Source organism: Arachis stenosperma, chromosome 4 (genome assembly GCF_014773155.1).
Source record: "Arachis stenosperma cultivar V10309 chromosome 4, arast.V10309.gnm1.PFL2, whole genome shotgun sequence".
Lineage (NCBI taxonomy): Eukaryota > Viridiplantae > Streptophyta > Magnoliopsida > Fabales > Fabaceae > Arachis > Arachis stenosperma.
The window spans coordinates 81,215,142-81,239,328 of record NC_080380.1 but is presented as its reverse complement, the minus strand read 5'-3'; the positions used below and the strand labels follow the sequence as shown (position 1 = coordinate 81,239,328).

Here is a 24,187-nt window from a genome sequence, read left to right as displayed (position 1 = left end):
GTTTTGGGCGTTCAACTCTGGTTCATGACGTGTTTTTGGCGTTTGACTCCAGAATGCAGCATGGAACTAGCGTTGAGCGCCAGTTTACGTCGTTTAATCATGAATAACGTATGAACTATTATATATTGCTAGAAAGCTCTGGATGTCTACTTTCCATTGTTGTTGAGAGCGCGCCATTTGGAGTTCTGTAGCTCTCGAAAATTCCTTTCGAGTGCAGGGAGGTCAGATTCCAACAGCATCAACAGTCCTTTGTCAGCCTCCTATCAGAGTTTTGCTCAGGTCCCTTAATTTCAGCCAGAAAATATCTGAAATCACAGAAAAATACACAAACTCATAGTAAAGTCCAGAAATGTGAATTTAGCATAAAAACTAATGAAAACATCCATAAAAGTAACTAGATCATACTAAAAACTAGCTAAAAACAATGCCAAAAAGCGTATAAATTATCTGCTCATCACTAATGTGTTAGCTTTATGATATAATTGTTGATTGGCAGGATTGTTGAATATCAAGTCAAATCTGCAATACAGCATCTGATTGAGGAACCATTGTCTATTGATCACGTCGAGCGAGTGCTGGATAATATTTATAAGGTTTCTGAAGAACACCCCACTAGCAGATATGTTATCAGGAATGCTGGCATTGTGGTATTGATAGTGACTGTTCTTAGCAAGAACTCTCAAACTATTGGATCGCGTTTGAGAACCAAAGTTCTAATGACTTTACTTAGCATAGCCAAGGACGAAGAAAGCAGGGTTAGTTTTATTTATCTCATGCATAAAGCACTGGAGTGTATGGATTGGTTATAAATCAACATAAACTAATAATTTGATCATCAGAAGATTAAACTGCTAACAATTTATATTATATTTCTCATGCAGTATCTAAATGATCACTGCAGTGACAACTTGGTCTTTTAGGTGCCTAGATATTTATCTTTTTTTACTAACTGGTAGATGCTTAAAATTAAATATGTTAAATTGGAATGTGGATGAATTTTGGAGCAGGTTTTGATGGCGTTAAGATAGAGATAGTCTCTTTGGTGGGAAGGATGACAATGACAAATAGTTGTAAAGAACAAATTGCACCTTGAAATCTCCTTTCTTCTTTGCTTCTTTCTCACTTCTTCTTCTGTTTTCAGATTAAGCTAACTTATGTGTTGTTAGTAAATGCTGGAGCTATGACAATAAGGGCCTTTGAGGAGGAAGGTCGCTTTTTCAAGAAGAATCTTGATCTGATTGATGTCAATGCTAGTCCATTCTTCTATAGTTTCACTTCAAATGAATGGTTGATCCAACGGTTAGAAACAATCAGTGCTAATGTTCTATCTGCTGTAGCACTTTGCATGGTTGTGCTTCCACCTGAGACTTTCCTCGCCGGTGAGGAATAAAAAATATCATACATAACCTTTATTGTTCATAAAAATACCTTATTGCAATTTCAATGTCAATTAACCTTTATTGTTCTTAATTTAAATGTCCATTGTTGCAGGATTTATTGGCATGGCACTCTCTTATGGCCTTTCACTGAACAATTCCCTAGTATTTTCAATTCAATTTCAATGCACTTTAGCAAATTATATAGTATTTGTAGAGAGGATAAATCAATATATGTATATACCAAGTGAGGCCACAGAAGTTATAGAAGGAAATCACCCTCTGGTTAATTGACCAGTTGCAGGCACAGTAGGAATTAGTAACTTGCATGTAACTGAAACTTCATATTAAATTCAGAAGCATAATATTGAGAAAATTATTGGTTTATTCATTTCAAAACAGATAAGATACAGGGCTAATGGATCACTTGTACTCCATGGAATTACAGGCACATTTGGAGGAGGACACAAGACTGGTATTGTTGGCAGGACAGAAGTGGGAAGTCCAGTCTTATTAGTTCTTTATTTCGCCTTGTCGAGCTGGCCGATGGAAGGATTGTAGTGGATGGCACAGACATATCCTCGATCGGCCTTCATGATTTGAGGTCGCATTTAGGTGTTATACTTGACAGAGCAATTGGTACATGTTTTGGGATTTTTGAATTTATTCTGATAGTGATCTTGGGATATTTTTTTACTATTTTGTTTATGTTTTCACCGGAGATCCCGTGCTCCTCTGGAAGAGCCCCTTCTTCCCACACAAGAATTCATTCGCCGCGTCGTCCAAAACAGCCACGAAAACGATCACAATTTCACCACGAATGCGTGGCTTTCCGCCTTCCATTTCCTTCATTCCCTGGACAGAGAGAGTGATTCTGTGACACCTTTGAACTCAATCAAGAAGCATCTCAATGTCGTGAGAGTGCCTCTGATCGTAGCTATTATCAAATCGTGAACTCCCAATGGTTTTGGAGACATGATGGTCACCCTCAAGGTGTTGCCTCTACTCTCTCGTAAACTCAACTCATGCTTTACCTACACATATCTGAGTCTCTAAATTTTGATTTTAGGACCCTACAAGAACAATTAGTGCCAGGGTTCACCATAAAGCCGCCTCCGACGGTGAATATGGGAAGGATATAACTGTTGGTTCAGTTGTAGTCCTCCAAAAGGTCAATTTCTTTGCTTGGCTCTCTGCATCCCACACATGTTGAGTTTGTTTCTGGTTCATGATTTGTATTGATCTTTTTTACTTTTTTTGCTTCCTTGCTTGCTTGAAAACCTTCCCCAATTCAGGTGGCTGTATTTGCTCCCACTCGCTCGACTTGTTATCTCAACATAACATTGCGTAACATACTCAAGGTTTGGGATCATCTATGTTTTGGTCTCAACTTTTTATCCTTTATTCTCTCTATGTAGAAACATGGGTTTTCCATTTCTCAGCATATACCAACCGTTGAGTTGAGCTAAATTGCTCTCAGACATGTGTCATACAAGGGTAGAAAATTTCACGGATTGGGTTTACGGTATTAGGACTTGGGATTTGGACTTGTATAAAAATAATTATATAGAAAAGCTAATTTGCAAAAGTTTAACCTCCATATTTAACACTCGTACCTTAACTAAGGGTTAGTTAGTTTGGAAACTTAAAAAATGAGGTTGAAATTTCCATGGGTGAGTTTGATGTCTAAATTTATCTATCGATCTCCTCCATTAAACTTTTACCTGCCAACCTATCATCCCGTTAGTGCGGAATGTTAATGGATTGGCTTCATGACTAAAGAAACTACTCAGTTATGTGACTAGATTGTGATAATTGGATCCAGACTCATTCCTTTTTCCTTGTAGAATGAGGTCATTTATATGCTTCTGATTGCTTGTGCTATACAAAGTTTTTGCAAGGACAGGGAACTTCCAACAGGATAAATTCATCCTTCTATCTCCGCGAGGCAGACTACACCAGATATGGGTATTTACTTAATGTTTATATGTCAGCGATATAGCTCAAGTTCCTTAATTTGATCCTTCTTTGCCTTCGAAATTGGTGATTCCCCTTCACTTCAATGGCTAACCAACAAGATTGAGGTCCTAGAAAATCCATATCTGCTCATTTGTTGTCTGCCTTTTGCCACAAAAAGGCATGAAGAACCAAGGACGCTGGGCAATACATTCTCCCTGTCAGAGAAGGAAAGAAGTGAATATCATAGATTAGAATGAATGCTCGTTGCAAAAGAAGGGCATGAAAAGTCAAGGATGCTTACTGAGACATTCTCTCTGCCACCAGAAAGAACTGAAGGAATCGTGATTGGTAATAGGTTAGGTTCAAGGTTTCTTACAGAAGAAAGACATGAAGAGCCACGGATGATGAACAATACATTTGCTCTACCACAAGAAAGAACTGAAGGAATCATGACTAACCCCAGCTTAGGCTCAAAGTTTATAGAAGGAGTAGATATTCACAAACAAATGGGAGAAGATTTAGTTGTACCAAGCACGGAATCAATACACTTTATTTATGTTTTGAATTATATTGACTTGCTTGTCTATAATATTTTTCTTTTAGTTTGATAATACGATAAATTTGTTTATTTTTTGTAATATTATAAATATTCGAATACAAATTAGATAAAAAATTGTATTTATTAAATTTATATTTATTTTGTATGAAAATAGATTTATTTTGCAATGGAAAAATCTAAAAAAAGAAATTCTATTTTACCTTACTGACAGATTTATAGATAGATTTTTTGTCTATATTCAGAGTTTGGAATGGTTTTCCAAGGCTCCAATTACCGTCAGAAAATCTGTCTCTAATTATCGACGAAAAATTCGTCAAAAAATCTGTCTCTAATTACCGACGGAAAATCCGTTGAAAAGTTTGATGTTCTAGGAAAATGGAGGGGAGAATTTACCGAGAAAATCTGTCGGTAACTGGTAAAAAACTATCGGTAAATTACTGACGGAAAGAAAGCTATCGGTAAATAATTTATGACGAGGATTTTACAGAAAGACGAAATCCGTCGGTAACCAAAAATTTGTTTGTAATAAAGACCAAATCTGTCTGTATTAACCAATTTTCTATTTGTGATTAGTGTGATATACGTGTGTATGGAGACTTGTACTTCTTACCATTAACGTGAAAATAACACTACAATCTCGCCTACTGCGAGATAGTTTTCAACCACCACGCGTTTGTGGTCAAAGCACCCATGCTCTGTGATATTGCTGCAGTACTTCTCGTGGATCATGTGATGCTGGAGGGTGGACATGCATTGTCCATACAGCAGGCACGCTATCCCCTTCAAAGAGAAATTCTGTTGAACATTTTAAAATACTTAAGAACACACTTAATAAAATTAAAGAAAAAATATTTTTTGATAAATGTAAGAGGAATTGTAGCGCAGATGGTTCAAAATAAATTTTGGATGTATGATAGAGTGTGAACAAATAAGGGGTTTGAAATCATTATTTGTGGAAGGCCTTAACGAATTCTTAAAAACTTGTTTGAATATGGATGATTATTTAATTGTAGGAAGATTAGGTGTCTATTGGTGCACGAAATTTAGAACTTCACATAACTTAACCAGCAAGTGCACCGGGTCATCCAAGTAACACTTCAGGTGAGTGAGGGTCGATCCCACGAGGATTGTCGGACTGAACAAGCAGTGGTTATCCTGCAGATCTTAGTCAGGCAAATAGAAAGTTGATTGTTTGTTGTTGAATGGGCATAAACAAAATAAGAAAGAAATAAAGAAATAGCTAAGAAACAATAGTGAGAAATCAGTTAAGGTTTTGGAGATGCCTTATCTTTTCGGATTAACTTTTCTTACTTTCTATTCCAATAATGGATGATTCATTCCATGGCAAGCTGTAAGTGATTAACGGCACGCTAATGGTCATTAATCTCCTATGATCCACATCAAACGCCACGCTAATGGTCATTCAATCTGAATGAGGGTGAAACTCTAGCAATTCAATCTGTGGTGATCCTACTCAAAATGCCACAAACAAAATCAGATCTTCCGGATCGGCGAATGAATCTTTATGATTCTAGCTTATACCACAAAAGCCCTAATCACCCCATATCTCGGCTGAACAGATATTCCCATGTCCCCAATGAGATTGTGGATCAGCCATCTAAGAGATATATTCTCAAGCTTGTAGTTCAATGCTATCCCTCTCGAGACTCGCGAGAACTCATGTAAAACAAGGGGTCATACGCTAGTTCCACCCTAGATTCATAAGGATTGAAGAACGAAAATACATTTTAGAATGGAATCAAACATAGATTGAAATGGAAACAGTAATATTATTAATCCATGAGAATCAGCAGAGCTCCTAACCTTAACCTAGGAGGTTTAGTGACTCATGCTTTATAGAAAACGAAAGTAATAGAAGAAGATGAGGCAGAAGATCCTAAACATGGGTGATCTTCTCCTATATATACTAATCTAATAATGAAAATCCACTCTTGGGTCCACTTTGTTTGAGTGTTTTGGGCAGAGCATGGCATCTGGCTTGAGGAATGGGCATTGAACGCCTATTAAGGGGATGTCCACGCTGCCTTGTACTCCCTTGGTGGCGTTGAATGCCATGTTTGGGCATTCAACGCTGGGCTTGCTCCCTTTGAGGCGTTGAACGCCAGAAAGGAGGTGATTTAGGCGTTCATTGCCCAATATGGGTAGTAGACCATTATATATTGCCGAAAAGCCCTGGAAGTTAGCTTTAAAACGCGGTTGAGAGTGCATCATTTGAACTTCTGTAGCTCCAGTAATGCTCATTTGAATTCATGGAGGTCAGAATCTGATAGCATTTACACTCTATTCTTTGCATCTGAATCAGACTTTGCCAAAACTTGCCAATTTCAGCCAGAAATAACCTGAAACCATAACAAAAATACAAACTCAAAGCAGCATCAAAAAAGTGAATTTCGCACTAAAACTTATTAAAATTAACTAAAACTCAATGAAATATACTGAAAACACTTAGAAAACAATGCCAAAAAGCGTATAAAATATCCACTCATCACAACACCAAACTTAAACTATTGCTTGTCCTCAAGCAACCAAAAACAAAGTAGGACTAATGGAAGAGAAAAATATAATAAGTCTCAGAGTTGTCAATGAAGCTCAGTTCCAATTAGATGAGTGGGACTATTAGCTTTTTACTTCTGAACGGTTTTAGCATCTCACTTTCCTTTGAAGCTTAGAAATGTTGGCATCCCTTGGAACTAGAATATGGATGATATTATTGATTTCTTTCTTTTTGTTTTTCTTGATTCTTGAACACAGCTTCTTTTTTATCCTAGCTGTGACCCTAAGCACTTTGTTTTCCAGTATTACAATCGGATACATAAATGCCACAGACACTTAACTGGGGGAACCCTTTGGATTCGACTTTAGCTTTGCTTAAAGTCCCAAACAGTGGTGTCCAGAGTTCTTAGACATACTCTTTTGCTTTGGATCATGACTTTAACTGCTCAGTCTCAAGTTTTTTACTTGACACCATCACACCACAAGCATTTAGTTAGGGATAGCAGCTCATTTGAACTTTTTAGACCAATTTTGACCCTCCTAATCACTGATGCTCAAAGCCTTGGATCCGTGCTCTTTTGCTTTTTCTTTTGAGCTTTTTGGTTTTTCTTTCTTTTTATTTTTCTTTTTCTTTTTGCTGCTTTTTCTTGTTTCAAGAATCAATAATTTGGACTTTTCAGAGCACCAATAATAATTTTCTAAATTCATCATTCTTTCAAGAGCCAACATACCTAACTCCAACATCAAATATGCACTGTTTAATCCATACATTCAAAAAGTAAATGCAAGGTCACCACATCAAAATAGTTGGACTAATCTTATTATATAACTCGAAACTTATGCATCTCATTATTCTTTTTTAAATAATTTTTTTTAAGCATGGTGATGGATACATAGGATAATCTATAGCCAAGAGGCAATGAAGCGAAAGAAAATGCAACTAAATATGACCACGTGCTAGACTTAGAAATCAGACAATAAGATGAGGTACAAATGGAGAACATAAATTGAAAAATATAGAAAGATAATGAGGCTCAACAACCTCAATGACGACGGCTGCTGCTCCCTCTAGAGAATCTAATAGAGCGTTTGATCTCGTCTACATCTCTCCCCTGTTTCTGCTGCTCCTCCCTTATGATCCTCTGATCTTCTCTAATTTCATGGAGGGTGGTGGTGTGGTCTTGATGTTCTACCGTTAACTGCTCCACGTTTGAACTCAGCTCCCCTATTGAGGTATTCAGTTGATCCTAATAGTTTTGGGAAGGAAAATACATCCCTTGAAGTATCTCAAGGATCTGTAGTGGAGGTGGCTGCACTAGCTCTTATTGTGGTGAGTGTGCAGGCTCTCTAACATGCTCCATCCTTCTTTTTATGATGGGCTTGTCCTCCTCAATGGAAATTTCTCTTTCTATAACAATTCCAACTGAATTGCAGAAGTGACATATGTGGTGAGGGAATGCTAGCCTTGCTTGGGTGGAGGATTTGTCTGCTATCTTGTACAATTCTTGAGGTATCATTTCATGTACCCCCACCTCATTCCCAAGCATAATGCAATAAATCATTATTGCTCGGTCTATGGTAACCTCGGATCGGTTACTTGTGGGGATGATGGAGCGTTAGATAAGCTCCAACCATCCTCTAGCTATAGGCTTTAGGTCAAGCCTCCTCAGTTAGTAGGGTTGTGATGAGCGGATAATTTATACACTTTTTGGCATTGTTTTTAGGTAGTTTTTAGTAAGTTTAAGCTACTTTTAGGGATGTTTTCATTAGTTTTTATGTTAAATTCAAATTTCTGGACTTTACTATGAGTTTGTGTGTTTTTCTGTGATTTCAGGTAATTTCTGGCTGAAATTGAGGGACTTGAGCAAAACTCTGAAAAAGGCTGACAAAAGGACTGCTGATGCTGTTGGAATCTGACCTCCCTGCACTCGAAATGAATTTTCTGGAGCTACAGAACTCCAAATGGCGCGCTCTCAAAGGCGTTGGAAAGTAGACATCCAGGACTTTCCAGCAATATATAATAGTCCATACTTTATTCGGAAATTGACGACGTAACTTGGCGTTGAACGCCAAGTTCATGCTGCTGTCTGGAGTTAAACGCCAGAAAAACGTCATGATCCGGAGTTGAACGCCCAAAACACGTCATAACTCGGAGTTCAACTCCAAGAGAAGCCTCAGCTCGTGGATTGATCAAGCTCAGCCCAAGCATACACCAAGTGGGCCCCGGAAGTGGATTTATGCATCAATTACTTACTCATGTAAACCCTAGGAGCTAGTTTATTATAAATAGAACTTTTTACTATCATATTATCATCCTGGATTGTATTTTGAATCTAGTGATCACGTTTTGGGGCTTGGCCTCTCGGCCATGCCTGAACCTTTTACTTATGTATTTTCAACGGTGGAGTTTCTGCACACCATAGATTAAGGGTGTGGAGCTCTGCTGTACCTCAAGTATTAATGCAATTCTATTTTCTTTTATTCAATTCTATCTTATTCTTATTCCAAGATATTCATTCGCACCCAAGAACATGATGAATGTGATGATTATGTGACGCTCATTATCATTCTCACTTATGAACGCGCGTGATTGACAACCACCTCCGTTCTACATGCAACCGAGCTTGAATGTGTATCTCTTAGATTCCCCAACAGAATCTTCGTGGTATAAGCTAGATAGATGGCGGCATTTATGAGCATCCGGAAAGTCTCACCTTGTCTGTGGTATTCCGAGTAGGATCCTGGGAATCCGGAAAGTCTAACCTTGTCTGTGGTATTCCGAGTAGGATTTCGGTAATGAATGACTGTGACGTGCTTCGGACTCGCAAGTGCTGGGCGTTAGTGACAGACGCAAAAGAATCAAGGGATTCTATTCTAGTAGGAGCGGGAACCAACCAGTGATTAGCGTGCTGTGACAGAGCGCGTGAGCGTAGTTTTCACTGCGAGGATGGGATGTAGCCTTCGGCCAGTGTGATGCTTCCAGATGATTAGCCATGCGAGTGACAGCCGCAGAGGACCATTTTCCCGAGAGGATTCAAAGTAGCCATCGTCGAACGGTGAACCCCTATACACAGCTTGCCATGGAAAGGAGTAAGAAGGATTGAGTTGAAGCAATAGGAAAGTAGGCGTCCTTGAGCCATACAGCATCTCCATATGCTTATCTGAAATTCTCACCAATGAATCTGCATAAGTATCCCTTTTATTATTTCTTTTTATTATTTGATTTTCTAAATTCCATAATTTTATCTGCCTAACTGAGATTTACAAGGTGACCATAGCTTGCTTCATACCAACAATCTCTGTGGGATCGACCCTTACTCACGTAAGGTTTATTACTTGGACGACCCAGTACACTTGCTGGTCAGTTGAACGGAGTTGTGTCCACTCGTGCCAATTTCAAATTCCATAAAAGTACAAGGAGTACAACTTAAAGAATAAGGATCACAATTTCGTCCACCAAGTTTTTGGCGCCGTTGCCGGGGATTGTTCGAGTATGGACAACTGACGGTTCATCTTGTTGCTCAGATTAGGTAATTTTCTTTTCAAAAAGAACCTTTTTTTCAAAATTTTTCTTTTCTTTTTTTTTTTCGTTTTTCCAACCATGTTTTTCAAAAAAAATTAAAATAAAAATCCAAAAAAAATTAGAAAATCATAAAAATCAAAAATATTTTGTGTTTCTTGTTTGAGTCTTAAGACAATTTTTAAGTTTGGTGTCAATTGCATGCTTTTAAATTTTTTTTTTTTGCATTTTTTTTCGAAAAATCCATGCATTCAAAGTGTTCTTCATGATCTTCAAGTTGTTCTTGACAAGTCTTCTTGTTTGATCTTGATGATTTCTTGTTTTGTGTTGTTTGTTGTTTTTCATGTGCATCTTGGCATTCATATTTTCCATGCATTAAAGATTTCTAAGTTTGTGTCTTGCATGTTTTCTTTGCATTAAAAATTTTTCAAAATTATGTTCATGATGTTCATCATGATCTTCAAAGTGTTCTTGGTGTTCATCTTGACATTCATAGCATTCTTGCATGCATTCATGGTTTTGATCTAAAAATTTCATGCATTAAGTATTTTTGTTGTTTTTCTCTCTCATAATAAAAAATTCAAAAATTCAAAAAAATATCTTTTCCTTATTTCCCTCCAAATTTTCGAAATTTTGGGTTGACTTGGTCAAAAATTTTTAAAATTAGTTGTTTCTTACAAGTCAAGTCAAAATTTCAATTTTAAAAATCTTATCTTTTCAAAATCTTTTTCAAAAATCATATCTTTTTCTTTTTTTTATTATTTTCGAAAATTTTACAAAATTAAATCTTTTTCAAAATATCTTTTTCTTAAAAACTTTTATCTTATCTTTTTATCTTATCCTTCTCAAAATTTTATCTTTTTCAAAATTTGATTTCAAAATATCTTATCTAACTTATTATCTTCTTATCTTTTTAAAATTTTGATTTCAAATCTTTTTCAATCAACTAACTAACTTTTTGTTTGTTTCTTATCTTTTTCAAAACCACCTAACTACTTCTTCCCCTCTAATTTTCGAAAATACCTCTTTCTTTTTCAAAGATTATTTTTAATTAATTAATTGTCTTAAATTTTAAATTCAATTACATTTATCTCTAATTTTCGAAAATTACTAACCCCTTTTTAAAATTATTTTCGAAATTCTCTTTCTCTTTTCTTCTTCTATTTAATTATTTAATTACTAACACTTCTCTCCACCTCTCTTCATCCAAAATCCGAATCTCCCTCTTCACTCTTCTACCCCTTCTTTTTCTACTAACATAAAGGAATCTCTATACTGTGACATAGAGGATTCCTCTTTCTTTTCTTGTTTTCTTCTCTTTCATATGAGCAGGAACAGGGATAAAGGCACTCTTGTTGAAATTGATCCAGAACCTGAAAGGACTTTAAAGAGAAAATTAAGAGAAGTTAAATTACAACAATCCATAAACAACCTTTCAGAAATTTTCGAACAAGAGAAGGAGATGGCAGCCGAAAATAATAATAATGCAAGGAGAATGCTTGGTGACTTCACAAAGTCAACGTCCAAATTTGATGGAAGAAGCATCTCTATTCCTGCCATTGGAGCCAACAACTTTGAGCTGAAACCTCAGCTAGTTGCTTTAATGCAACAAAACTGCAAGTTTTATGGACTTCCATCTGAAGATCCTTACCAGTTTTTAACTGAGTTCTTGTAGATCTGTGAGACTGTAAAGACGAATGGAGTTGATCCTGAAGTCTATAGACTCATGCTTTTCCCTTTTGCTGTAAGAGACAGAGCTAGAATATGGTTGGATTCACAACCTAAGGATAGCCTGGACTCCTGGGATAAGCTGGTCACTGCCTTCTTGGATAAATTCTTTCCTCCTCAAAAGCTGAGCAAGCTGAGAGTGGATGTTCAAACCTTCAAACAAAAAGATGGTGAATCCTTCTATGAAGCCTGGGAAAGATACAAGCAGCTGACCAAAAGATGTCCATCTGACATGTTTTCAGAATGGACCATATTAGATATATTCTATTATGGTCTCTCTGAATTTTCGAAAATGTCATTGGATCATTCTGCAGGTGGATCTATTCACCTGAAGAAAATGCCTGAAGAGGCTCAAGAGCCCATTGACATGGTTGCAAACAACCAATTCATGTACACTTCTGCGAGGAATTCCGTGAACAATGGGATACCTCAGAAGAAAGGAGTTCTTGAAATTGATACTCTGAATGCCATATTGGCTCAGAACAAAGTGTTGACTCAACAGGTCAATATGATCTCTCAAAATTTGAATGGATGGCAACATGCATCCAACAGTACTAGAGAGGCAGCTTCTGAAGAAGCTTATGATCCTGAGAACCCTGCCATGGCAGAGGTTAATTACATGGGTGAACCTTATGGAAACACCTATAACTCATCATGGAGAAATCATCCAAATTTCTCATGGAAGGATCAACAAAAGCCTCAACAAGGCTTTAACAATGGTGGACGCAACAGGCTAAACAATAGCAAGCCATATCCATCATCTTCTCAGCAACAGACAGAGAACTCAGAACAAAACACCTCTAATTTAGCCAATGTAGTCTCTGATCTGTCAAAGGCCACTTTCAGTTTCATGAGTGAAACAAGATCCTCCATTAGAAATCTGGAGGCGCAAGTGGGCCAGCTGAGTAAGAAAGTCATTGAAACTCCTCCCAGTATTCTCCCAAGCAATACAGAAGAGAATCCAAAAGGAGAGTGCAAGGCCATTGACATAGTCAATATGGCCGAATGCACAAGGAAGGAGGAGAACGAAAATCCTAGTGAGGAAGACCTCCTGGGACGTCCCTCAAGCAAGAAGGAGTTTCCTATTAAGGATCCAAAGGAATCTGAGGCTCATATAGAGACCATAGAGATTCCATTAAATCTCCTTCTGCCATTCATGAGCTCTGAAGACTATTCTTCCTCTGAAGAGAATGAAGATGTGACTGGAGAGCAAGTTGCTCAATATTTAGGAGCTATCATGAAGCTGAATGCCAAGTTGTTTGGTAATGAGACTTGGGAAAGTGAACCTCCCTTGCTCATTAATGAACTGGATACTTGGATTCAAAAAATTCTACCTCAAAAGAAACAAGATCCTGGCAAGTTCTTAATACCTTGTACCATAGGCACCATGATCTTTGAAAAGGCTTTGTGTGATCTGGGGTCAGGGATAAATCTTATGCCACTCTCTGTAATGGAGAAGCTGGGGATCATTGAGGTACAACCTGCCTTGTTCTCATTACAACTGGCAGACAAGTCATTGAGACAGGCTTATGGAATAGTAGAGGACGTGCTAGTAAAGGTTGAAGGCCTTTACATCCATGCTGATTTCATAATCTTAGACACTAGGAAGGAAGAGGATGATTGCATCATCCTTGGAAGACCTTTCCTAGCCACAGCAGGAGCTGTGATAGATGTCAACAGAGGTGAATTAGTCCTTCAATTGAATGGGGACTACCTTGTGTTTAAGGCACATGGCCATCCCTCTGTGACAAAAGAGAGTAAGCATGAAGAGCTTCTCTCAGTTCAGAGTCAAGAAGAGCCCACACAGTCAAACTCTAAGTTTGGTATTGTGAGGCCACAACCAAACTCTAAGTTTGGTGTTAAGACCCCATATCCAAACTTTAAGTTTGGTGTTGGCAACTATACAACATTGACCTGATCACCTTGTGGCTCCATGAGAGCCACTGTCAAGCTATTGACAATAAAGAAGCGCTTGTTGGGAGGCAACCCAATTTTATTTATCTAATTTTATTTTATTCTATTTTATTGTTATTTTTTTGTTTTATTAGGTACATGATCATGAGGAGTCACGAAAAAAAATCATAAAAATTAAAAACAAAATCAAAAACAGCAGAAGAAAAAAATTCACACCCTGGAGGACGCACAGGCTGGCGTTCAACGCCAGTAAGATGCATCTGGCTGGCGTTCAACGCCAGAACAGAGCATCATTCTGGCGCTGAACGCCAGAAACAAGCAACATTCTGGCGCTGAACGCCAGGAATGTGCCCAGAGAAGAAAAGCTGGCGCTGAACGCCAGTAACAAGCATGAAACTGGCGTTCAACGCCAGAAACATGCTTTACATGGGCGTTGAACGCCTAGAATGTGCACCAATGGGCGTCTAAACGCCAGAATGATGCACGAAGGCATTCTACATGCCTATTTGGTGCAGGGATGGAATTCCTTGACACCTCAGGATCTGTGGACCCCACAGGATCACCTCAGGATCTGTGGACCCCACAGGATCCCCACCTAACATATTCCCACCTTACCTTTTAATCCTAATCACACTCTCCTAATCCTATTTCACTCTTCCCCATATCACACTTCCCAACACTCTTCACCAATCACCTCAATTCCTCTTCCCAATTACCCCATTCACCACTCACATCCATCCACTCTTCCCCATAAACCCCACCTACCTTCAAAAATTCAAAACCAATTTCCCTCCCTTTCCCACCCTAAATAGCCGAACACAACCTCCCCCCTCTCCCTATAAATACCCTTCCATTCTACTTCATTTTCACACAACACAACCCCTTCTTCTTCACCTAAAGCCGAACCTACCTCTCTCCCTCTCTACCATATTTTCTTCTTCTTCTTCTTCTTCTCTTCTTTCTTTTATTGCTCGAGGGCGAGCAATATTTTAAGTTTGGTGTGGTAAAAGCATAAGCTTTTTGTTTTTCCATTACCATCAATGGCACCTAAAGGCCGGAGTATCCTCTAGAAAAGGAAAAGGGAAGACAAAAGCTTCCACCTCCGAGTCATGGGAGATGGAAAGATTCATCTCCAAGAGCCATCAAGACCACTTCTATGATGTTGTGGCAAGGAAGAAGGTGATCCCTGAGGTCCCTTTCAAGCTCAAGAAAAATGAGTATCCGGAGATCCGACATGAAGTCCGAAGAAGAGGTTGGGAAGTCTTAACCAACCCCATGCAACAAGTCGAAATCTTAATGGTTCAAGAGTTCTATGCCAATGCATGGATCACTAGGAACCATGATCAAGGTATGAACCCGAGTCCAAAGAATTATCTCACTATGGTTCGGGGGAAATACTTGGATTTCAGTCCGGAAAATGTAAGGTTGGCATTCCACTTGCCCATGATGCAAGGTGATGAACGCCCCTACACTAGAAGGGTCAACTTTGATCAAAGGTTGGACCAAGTCCTTATGGACATTTGTGTGGAAGGAGCTCAATGGAAGAGAGACTCCAAAGGTAAGCCAGTCCAACTAAGAAGACTGGACCTCAAGCCTATAGCTAGAGGATGGTTGGAGTTCATTCAATGCTCCATCATTCCCACTAGCAACCAATCTGAAGTTACTGTGGATCGGGCCATCATGATTCATGGCATCATGATTGGAGAGGAAGTAGAAGTTCATGAGGTCATCTCCAATGAAATCTACAAAATAGCCGACAAGCCCTCACCTATGGCACGGCTAGCTTTTCCTCACCTTATTTGCCATCTATGTTACTCAGCTGGAGTTATCATAGAAGGAGACATCTCCATTGAAGAGGACAAGCCCATCACCAAGAAGAGGATGGAGCAAGCAAGAGAAGCCCCTCACGGTTCTCAAGAGGTGCATGAGGAAGCTCATCATCAAGAAATCCCTGAGATGCCTCAAGGGATGCACTTTCCTCCAAACAACTATTGGGAGCAACTCAACACTTCTTTAGAAGGTTTGAGCCACAATGTGGAACAATTAAGGGTGGAACATCATGAGCACTCCATCATTCTCCAAGAAATAAGAGAAGATCAAAGAGCAATGAGGGAGGAGCAACAAAGGCAAGGAAGGGACATAGAAGAGCTAAAGAACATCATTGGTCCTTCAAGAAGAAGATGCCACTAGAGGTGGATTCATTCCTTGTTCTTTATTTCTTTCTGTTTTTCGGTTTTTAATATTGTGTTCATCTATGTTTTGTGTCTTTATTTCATGATCATTAGTATGTAACCATGCCTTAAAGCTATGAATAAAATCCATTAATCCTTTACCTCTCTTAAATGAAAAATGTTTTAATTCAAAAGAACAAGAAGTACATGAATTTCGAAATTATCCTTGAATTTAATCTAATTATATTGATGTGGTGACAATACTTTTGTTTTCTGAATGAATGCTTGAACAGTGCATATGTCTTTTGATCTTGTTGTTTATGAATGTTAAAACTGTTGGCTCTTGAAAGAATGATGAACAAAGAGAAATGTTATTAATGATCTGAAAAATCATGAAATTGATTCTTGAAGCAAGAAAAAGCAGTGAATGACGAAAAAAAAAATAAAATAAAAAAATTTGGCGAAAAAAAAAGAAGGAGCAGTAGAAAAAGCCAATAGCCCTTAAAACCAAAAGGCAAGGGTAAAAAGGATCCAAGGCTTTGAGCATCAATGGATAGGAGGGCCCAAGGAAATAAAATCCAGGCCTAAGCGGCTAAATCAAGCTGTCCCTAACCATGTGCTTGTGTCATGAAGGTCCAAGTGAAAAGCTTGAGACTGAGTGGTTAAAGTCGTGATCCAAAGCAAAAGAGTGTGCTTAAGAGCTCTGGACACCACTAACTGGGGACTCTAGCAAAGCTGAGTCACAATCTGAAAAGGTTCAACCAGTTATGTGTCTGTGGCATTTATGTATCCGGTGGTAATACTGGAAAACAAAGTGCTTAGGGCCACGGCCAAGACTCATAAGTAGCTGTGTTCAAGAATCAACATGCTTAACTAGGAAAGTCAATAACACTATCCGAAATTCTAAGTTCCTAGAGAAGCCAATCATTCTGAACTTCAAAGGAAAAAGTGAGATGCCAAAACTGTTCAGAAGCAAAAAGCTACAAGTCCCGCTCATCTAATTAGAATTAATATTCATTGATATTTTGGAATTCACAGTATATTCTCTTCTTTTTATCCTAATTGATTTTCAATTGCTTGGGGACAAGCAACAATTTAAGTTTGGTGTTGTGATGAGCGGATAATTTATACGCTTTTTGGCATTGTTTTTAGGTAGTTTTTAGTAAGTTTAAGCTACTTTTAGGGATGTTTTCATTAGTTTTTATGTTAAATTCACATTTCTGGACTTTACTATGAGTTTGTGTGTTTTTCTGTGATTTCAGGTAATTTCTGGCTGAAATTGAGGGACTTGAGCAAAACTCTGAAAAAGGCTGACAAAAGGACTGCTGATGCTGTTGGAATCTGACCTCCCTGTACTCGAAATGGATTTTCTGGAGCTACAGAACTCCAAATGGCGCGCTCTCAACGGCGTTGGAAAGTAGACATCCAGGGCATTCCAGCAATATATAATAATCCATACTTTATTCGGAAATTGACGACGTAACTTGGTGTTGAACGCCAAGTTCATGCTGCTGTCTGGAGTTAAACGCCAGAAAAACGTCATGATCCGGAGTTGAACGCCCAAAACACGTCATAACTCGGAGTTCAACTCCAAGAGAAGCCTCAGCTCGTGGATTGATCAAGCTCAGCCCAAGCTTACACCAAGTGGGCCCCGGAAGTGGATTTATGCATCAATTACTTACTCATGTAAACCCTAGGAGCTAGTTTATTATAAATAGAACTTTTTACTATCATATTATCATCCTGGATTGTATTTTGAATCTAGTGATCACGTTTTGGGGGCTGGCCTCTCGGCCATGCCTGAACCTTTTACTTATGTATTTTCAATGGTGGAGTTTCTGCACACCATAGATTAAGGGTGTGGAGCTCTGCTGTACCTCAAGTATTAATGCAATTCTATTTTCTTTTATTCAATTCTATCTTATTCTTATTCCAAGATATTCATTCGCACCCAAGAACATGATGAATGTGATGATTATGTGACCCTCATTATCATTCTCACTTATGAACGCGCGTGATTGACAACCACCTCCGTTCTACATGCAACCGAGCTTGAATGTGTATCTCTTAGATTCCCCAACAGAATCTTCGTGGTATAAGCTAGATAGATGGCGGCATTTATGAGGATCCGGAAAGTCTCACCTTGTCTGTGGTATTCCGAGTAGGATCCTGGGAATCCGGAAAGTCTAACCTTGTCTGTGGTATTCCGAGTAGGATTCCGGTAATGAATGACTGTGACGTGCTTCGGACTCGCAAGTGCTGGGCGTTAGTGACAGACGCAAAAGAATCAAGGGATTCTATTCCAGTAGGAGCGGGAACCAACCAGTGATTAGCCGTGCTGTGACAGAGCGCGTGAGCGTAGTTTTCACTGCGAGGATGGAATGTAGCCTTCGGCCAGTGTGATGCCTCCAGACGATTAGCCATGCGAGTGATAGCCGCAGAGGACCATTTTCCCGAGAGGATTCAAAGTAGCCATCGTCGAACGGTGAACCCCTATACACAGCTTGCCATGGAAAGGAGTAAGAAGGATTGAGTTGAAGCAATAGGAAAGTAGGCGTCCTTGAGCCATACAGCATCTCCATATGCTTATCTGAAATTCCCACCAATGAATCTGCATAAGTATCCCTTTTATTATTTCTTTTTATTATTTGATTTTCTAAATTCCATAATTTTATCTGCCTAACTGAGATTTACAAGGTGACCATAGCTTGCTTCATACCAACAATGTCTGTGGGATCGACCCTTACTCACGTAAGGTTTATTACTTGGACGACCCAGTACACTTGCTGGTCAGTTGAACGGAGTTGTGTCCACTCGTGCCAATTTCAAATTCCATAAAAGTACAAGGAGTACAACTTAAAGAATAAGGATCACAATTTCGTCCACCAGGTTGCCTTGTGCATCAAGCCTCTATTGGGCTCCCTCCAAGCAGATATCTGTGAGTACCTGCTCTAATCTTTGGTCAGAGTTAACCCTTTTAGTGTAAGAGTGTGGGTCTCCTTGCATCTGAGGCAATTGGAACGCCAACCTTACACTCTCCGGACTGAAACCCAATAGTTGCTCTCTCACCATGGTGCGCCAGTTCTTGGGCTGTGGGTTCACACTAGTATCATGATTTTTCGTGACCAAAACGTTGGCATAAAATTCTTGCACCATTAATATTCTAACCTCCGGGATAGGATTGGTTAGAACTTCCTAATCTCTTCTCCAAATTTCTTGTTGGATTTTTGGGTACTCATCCTTTTTTAGCCTAAAGGGGACCTCGGGGATCACCTTTTTGTGCTTCACCACATCATAGAAGTGGTCTTAGTGAGCCTTGGTGAGGAATCTCTCTGTCTTCCAAGGTTCGGAAGTGGAAGTGGGAGGGTTAGGGTTCGGATATGGGGGGGGGGGGGGCGAATGGGTGGGAAACGTTTAAATTTGAGGTAGGTAGGGTTGATGGGAGTTATGATGGATTTTGGGAAGAGTGTGTATTGGGAAGAGGGAAAATAGGGTATGGTTTTTAAGGAATAGAAAAAGTAGGAAAGAGAGTGTAGGGTAGGTGGGGTTGTGGAGATTCTATGGGACCCACTAGCTGCTGAAGCTTTTCCAACTCGAGCTACCTACCCCCTACTTGGCATTCAATCGCCATGAATGGGCGTTGAATGCCCAGATGCAGTCTTGGTTGCTCCTTGATGACAAGTCATCATATGCCTATTTTTCAAGCTAATTTCACTTGTTTCACTAGTTTTTATGCACTTTCTTGCATTATAAGTAAGTAATTTAGAGTGGAATTGCATGGTTTATTTGAATCAATCAACCACCCTTTAATTGATGCTAAATCATGAGGATTAAGCTAAAATTAATTGATATTTGAGTAATTTATGAACCTTGTGAATTTGGTGATATTTTGATTGGTTGTTTTGATTAATTGTAGGTGAAGAAAAGAAAAAGAGAAGAAAGCGTGGCTTAAGAAGTGTGGCCCAAGGAAGAAGATAGTGTGGCAAAAGAAGAAGAGAGTGTAGCGCAACAATGAAGGGAAGCCATATTGCTCTCCCCAAGAGCACAATGCTCTCCAAGGGAGCACGACAATGAACCAAGCATGAAAATCTTCATTGCTCTGCCCCCCTTGAGAGCAGGGCACAAATTTAAGCCAAGAAATAAGGAAGAGCAAAAACATTGCTCTGCTCTCCTTGAGAGCATTTTCGGGCTCCTCTTGGAAGAAAATTGAAAGAAAATATCTCCAAGTGCCACCCATGGGTTTCGAACCCAATCACAAGAGGGAAGGGGGCAGCGCTCAAATGCAAGGAAAACAAGCCAAAATTGGCTTGTTTTCAACCTCCAAGGTTCGAACACAAGACCTCCAAGGAAGTAAAGGCTTAGGCGCTACTTTGGTGCCAAGGAACCCAAGAAAAAAATGCAGCAACTTCCTCCACCAAGTTTTGAACCAAGGGTCTCTAGGAAGCCAAGCCTTATGCGTGAATTAGGTGCCAAGAAGAAAAAGCCAAGCAATGCACTCCATGGGATTCGAACTTGGCACTCCCCTTGGAAGCTCTAATGCGCAGCTCACAAGGAGAGCAGAGCATTCCCCTTGGTGCGCGCATCATGACACGGTCCAGGAAGCTTGGCGCGCACAACATTGACACAGGCAGGATGCACATGCAAGGCTCCACTGCTCCGCTCTCCACAAGAGCTGAGCAATCTCATGTTGCCTCACAAACCTTGGCACGCAACAAGGATCCCCACACAAAGCTTCAATGCTCCGCTCTCCACAAGAGCAGGGCATCCTCCTGGGAGCAACATTTGGGTTGAAATTCACTTAAAAATCTAATTTAATTCAATTCTTCACCCATCTTTCAAGCCCACTCAAAATTCTTAGAGATTAGAGAGAGAGGACGAGATTTTGAATTTTCATCTTTTGTCAACTTGAGAGCTCACTTTTCATTTTCTGCTTTTGGAACTTCTAGTTTTCAATTTCCATTTTCTGTTTTCTACCATGGGCTTGAGAATTGGAGGAGAGGATTCACTTCTTCTTCCTCTGATCTTTTTGTTTCCTTTACCGGGTTTTGTTTGAGTCTTAAGTGTGAAGAATTGAGGAACTTCTGTCTCAATCTCCATTTAAGATCTCTTTGATTTTCCTACTGCATAATTAAGTTGAATTTAATTTCCTTTACTGCTTCAATATTCAATTTCTCTTTAATTGCTTTGTGAACTTGGATCTAGGAAGGCAATTGAGATCTAGACTTTGCTATCTAGTCTTTGGAGTCCTGAGATCTGATTTTCTTTTTGGTTCTTCTGCTGAACCACTACTGCAATCAAATTTTATTTTCTATTTGAGATCTAGTTAATTTCAATTCACCTTTTGCTTTGTTAATTGTTGCAATTTACTTTCTCTTGCTTAAATTCTGAATTCCCAGTCCCTCAATCCCTTTTTCATTCAAGCAATCTATATTTCTTGCACTCTAAGTTACCTCAATTTACATTTCTTGCAATTTAAGTTTCAGTCATTTAATTTCTTGTTCTTTAAGATTCAGCACCTTTACTTTCAACTCTCTTTAATTTCTGCAATTCATCCCTTTCCCCTTTATAATTCATGCAATTTACCTTCTGTCTGCTACAGATCACTCAAATCAATCCTTGTTTGCTTGACTAAATCAACCACTAAACTAAAATTGCTCAATTCTTCAATCCCTGTGGGATCGACCTGACTCATGTGAGTTATTATTACTTGATGCGACCCGGTACACTTGCCGGTGAGTTTTGTGTTAGATCGTTTTCCACACATCAAGTTTTTGGCGCCGTTGCCGGGGATTGAAATAGATTGACAATGATTAAGTGAGGTGGTAGTTTAGATCAAGCACTTTTTCTTTAATTTTGATTAATTCACTAACTGTTTGAGATTTTGTCTCAACTAACTGCACTCAATTTTCAAGAGTGCTACTGTTTGTTCCTTGTGATTGTGTATATTTCACAGGTAAGAAGAGAGAATCCTCACTTCTCTGAGCAAGACGAACGAACTCTCAAGAGGTTGAGAAGAGAAGCTAGAGGAAAGAGTGTTGTTGGAGAAGAAGAAGGTTCAGAGGAAGAAGAGTATCACGAAATGGAAGGGAATCCATCAAATTCGAATCCAACAGGGGGAGTGACCAACAATAATCCTTTTCAAAGAAGAGTTCTAGCTTCTTACACATTTACAAACCCAAGACACTGTGGGAGCAGCATTCTCACTCCCAATGTCAATGCAAACAATTTTGAGTTGAAGCCACAACTCATTACACTTGTCTAGAACAATTGTTCCTATGGAGGAAGCCCATTGGAAGATCCAAACCAGCACCTATCCACCTTCTTGAGGATTTGTGACACTGTCAAATCTAATGGTGTGAATCCTAAAACTTACAAGCTTCTGCTGTTTCCATTCTTATTGAGAGACAAGGCTGCACAATGGCTTGAGACCTTCCCCCAAGGAAGCATCACTAGTTGGGATGATTTGGTGACCAAATTTCTAGCCAAATTCTACCCACCCCAAAGGATTATCAGGCTGAAAACTGAGGTACAGACATTCATCCAATTAGATGCTGAATCTTTGTTTGAAGCATGGGAGAGATACAAAGCTTTGATCAGAAAGTGTCCTTCAAAGATGTTCAACGAATGGGATGTGCTGTAGAATTTCTATGAAGGCTTAACATTGAAATCCCAAGAGGCATTAGATCACTCTGCTGGAGGTTCATTACAACTGATGAAAACTGCTGAAGAAGCCCAGAATCTTGTAGATATGGTGGCTAACAACCAATACTTCTTTGCTCATCAAAGAACCCGACAACCATCATAGAGGAAGGGAGTACTAGAACTGGAAGGAGTGGACTCCATTTTGGCTCAAAACAAGATGATACAACAACAAATTCAACAACAATTTGAGCAGATGGCCAAGAGAATTGACAGTCTTCAAGTAGCAGCTGTGAATACAAGCCAATCATCAACTACATGGGTGCAAAATGAAGAGAGCCAAGAAGAACAGCAACAGAAGCAAGTACAGTACATGCATAACCAAAGTTCTGGACAGAATGAGGTCTATGGCGATACTTACAATCCTTCCTGGAAGAACCACCCCAACCTTAGGTGGGGAGATAATCATAACCAAAGCCAACAGCCATGGCAAAGAAACACAAACCAAAATAACTCAAGGAATAACCAGCAAAATAACAACCAAAATTCATTCAGAAAACCACAAAACACTTACCCTAACTCTAACCATTATCCAGCCCATAACCAGCCCACCAACCAAAATGCTTACCATCCACCACCCACATCTCACAACCAACCACAAGCATCACCAGAATCTCAAAGAATCACCAACCTAGAAACTTTGATGGATAAAATATGGAAGCACCAAGAGATGATAGCCAAGAATCAAGAAGCCTCCATAAAGAATGTGGAGAGGCAAATTGGCCAGCTCTCTAAACAATTTGCAACAGAGAAGCCATCAAGTTCCTTGCCAAGTGACACAATTCCCAATCCTAAGGAAGAGTGCAAGGCTGTGCAGTTAAGAAGTGGGAGAACATTAATAAGCAACAATGACACTACAAAGAAGCAAGTAGAGAGCAGCAAAGGGCCAATAGAAAAGGAAAAGTCAACAGACACAGGAGAAACCAATGATCAAGATGTGATGCCAAACAAGAACACAGAAAAGCAAAAAAAGAAAGAAGACAAGCCAACCAATTTACAAGAGAGAGAGGAGAAATTAATTCAAGGACAACAACAAAAGGAGAAAGCCTTCACTCCTCCATTGCCATATCCACAGAGGTTCAACAAAGAAACCAAGAATCAATATTTCCACAAATTCCTGGAGACTTTCAAGAAATTAGAAATCAACATCCCCTTGGCTGAGGCATTGGAGCAGATGCCCTTATATGCCAAGTTCCTAAAGGAGCTCATCAACAAGAAAAGGAGTTGGAGTGAGAAGGAGACTGTAATGCTCACTGAAGAATGCAGTGCACTAATCAGAAAAGAACTCCCTCCCAAGCTTGAAGATCCTGGAGGTTTCTTCCTACCTTGCACCATTGGAAGTCTATTCATCAACAAAGGGATGTATGACTTAGGAGCAAGCATAAATCTAATCACATCCTCTTTAGTGAAAACGCTTGGCATAGGAAAGGTGAAGCCAATACATATGTCCTTAGAATTGGTGGACCAATCAGTGGTACATTCCAAAGGGGTGATTGAAAACCTTTTAATTAAGGTTGACAAGTTCATCTTTCCTATAGACTTTGTGATCCTGGATTCAGCAGAAAATGAGAATGATTTTATAATACTTGGTCGACCATTTTTGGCCACTGCTAGAGCCATCGTAGATATAGAGCAGGGAAAGCTAACCCTCAGGATGCATGAGGAAAGTATTACCTTGAAAGTGTTTCCAGAATCACAAATCAATGAAGAGACAAGCAAGACAAGTAGTGACTATTTTCCCAGGCAA

General features: G+C 39.3%; 1 protein-coding gene, 1 long non-coding RNA gene and 1 other non-coding gene across 3 annotated transcripts; 2 read left to right on the top strand and 1 right to left on the bottom strand.

Moving 5' to 3' along the window:
• The first annotated feature begins 1,602 nt into the window (after positions 1-1,602).
• On the top strand, positions 1,603-3,832 carry LOC130977078 (uncharacterized). The gene is made up of 3 exons (XR_009084831.1): positions 1,603-2,369; positions 2,446-2,547; positions 2,672-3,832. It is a non-coding gene; the product is annotated as an uncharacterized LOC130977078 (long non-coding RNA).
• A 7,954-nt stretch (positions 3,833-11,786) lies between these two features.
• LOC130978348 (small nucleolar RNA R71) lies at positions 11,787-11,890 on the bottom strand. Its single transcript, XR_009085996.1, has one exon. It is a non-coding gene; the product is annotated as a small nucleolar RNA R71 (small nucleolar RNA).
• Positions 11,891-22,636: 10,746 nt separating this feature from the next.
• Positions 22,637-23,937, top strand: LOC130975137 (uncharacterized). Its single transcript, XM_057899966.1, has 2 exons — positions 22,637-23,517; positions 23,865-23,937. Exons 1-2 carry the CDS (start codon positions 22,637-22,639, stop codon positions 23,935-23,937), a joined length of 954 nt encoding a protein of 317 aa, XP_057755949.1.
• The last annotated feature ends 250 nt before the right edge of the window (positions 23,938-24,187 follow it).

Bases quoted from the DNA above. Each gene is read 5' to 3' on its own strand.
- LOC130975137 (XM_057899966.1), top strand. From the start codon at position 22,637: ATGGCCAAGAGAATTGACAGTCTTCAAGTAGCAGCTGTGAATACAAGC. The intron at 23,518-23,864 runs GTTCAACAAAGA...CGCTTGGCATAG, and splicing joins CCATTGCCATATCCACAGAG to GAAAGGTGAAGCCAATACAT.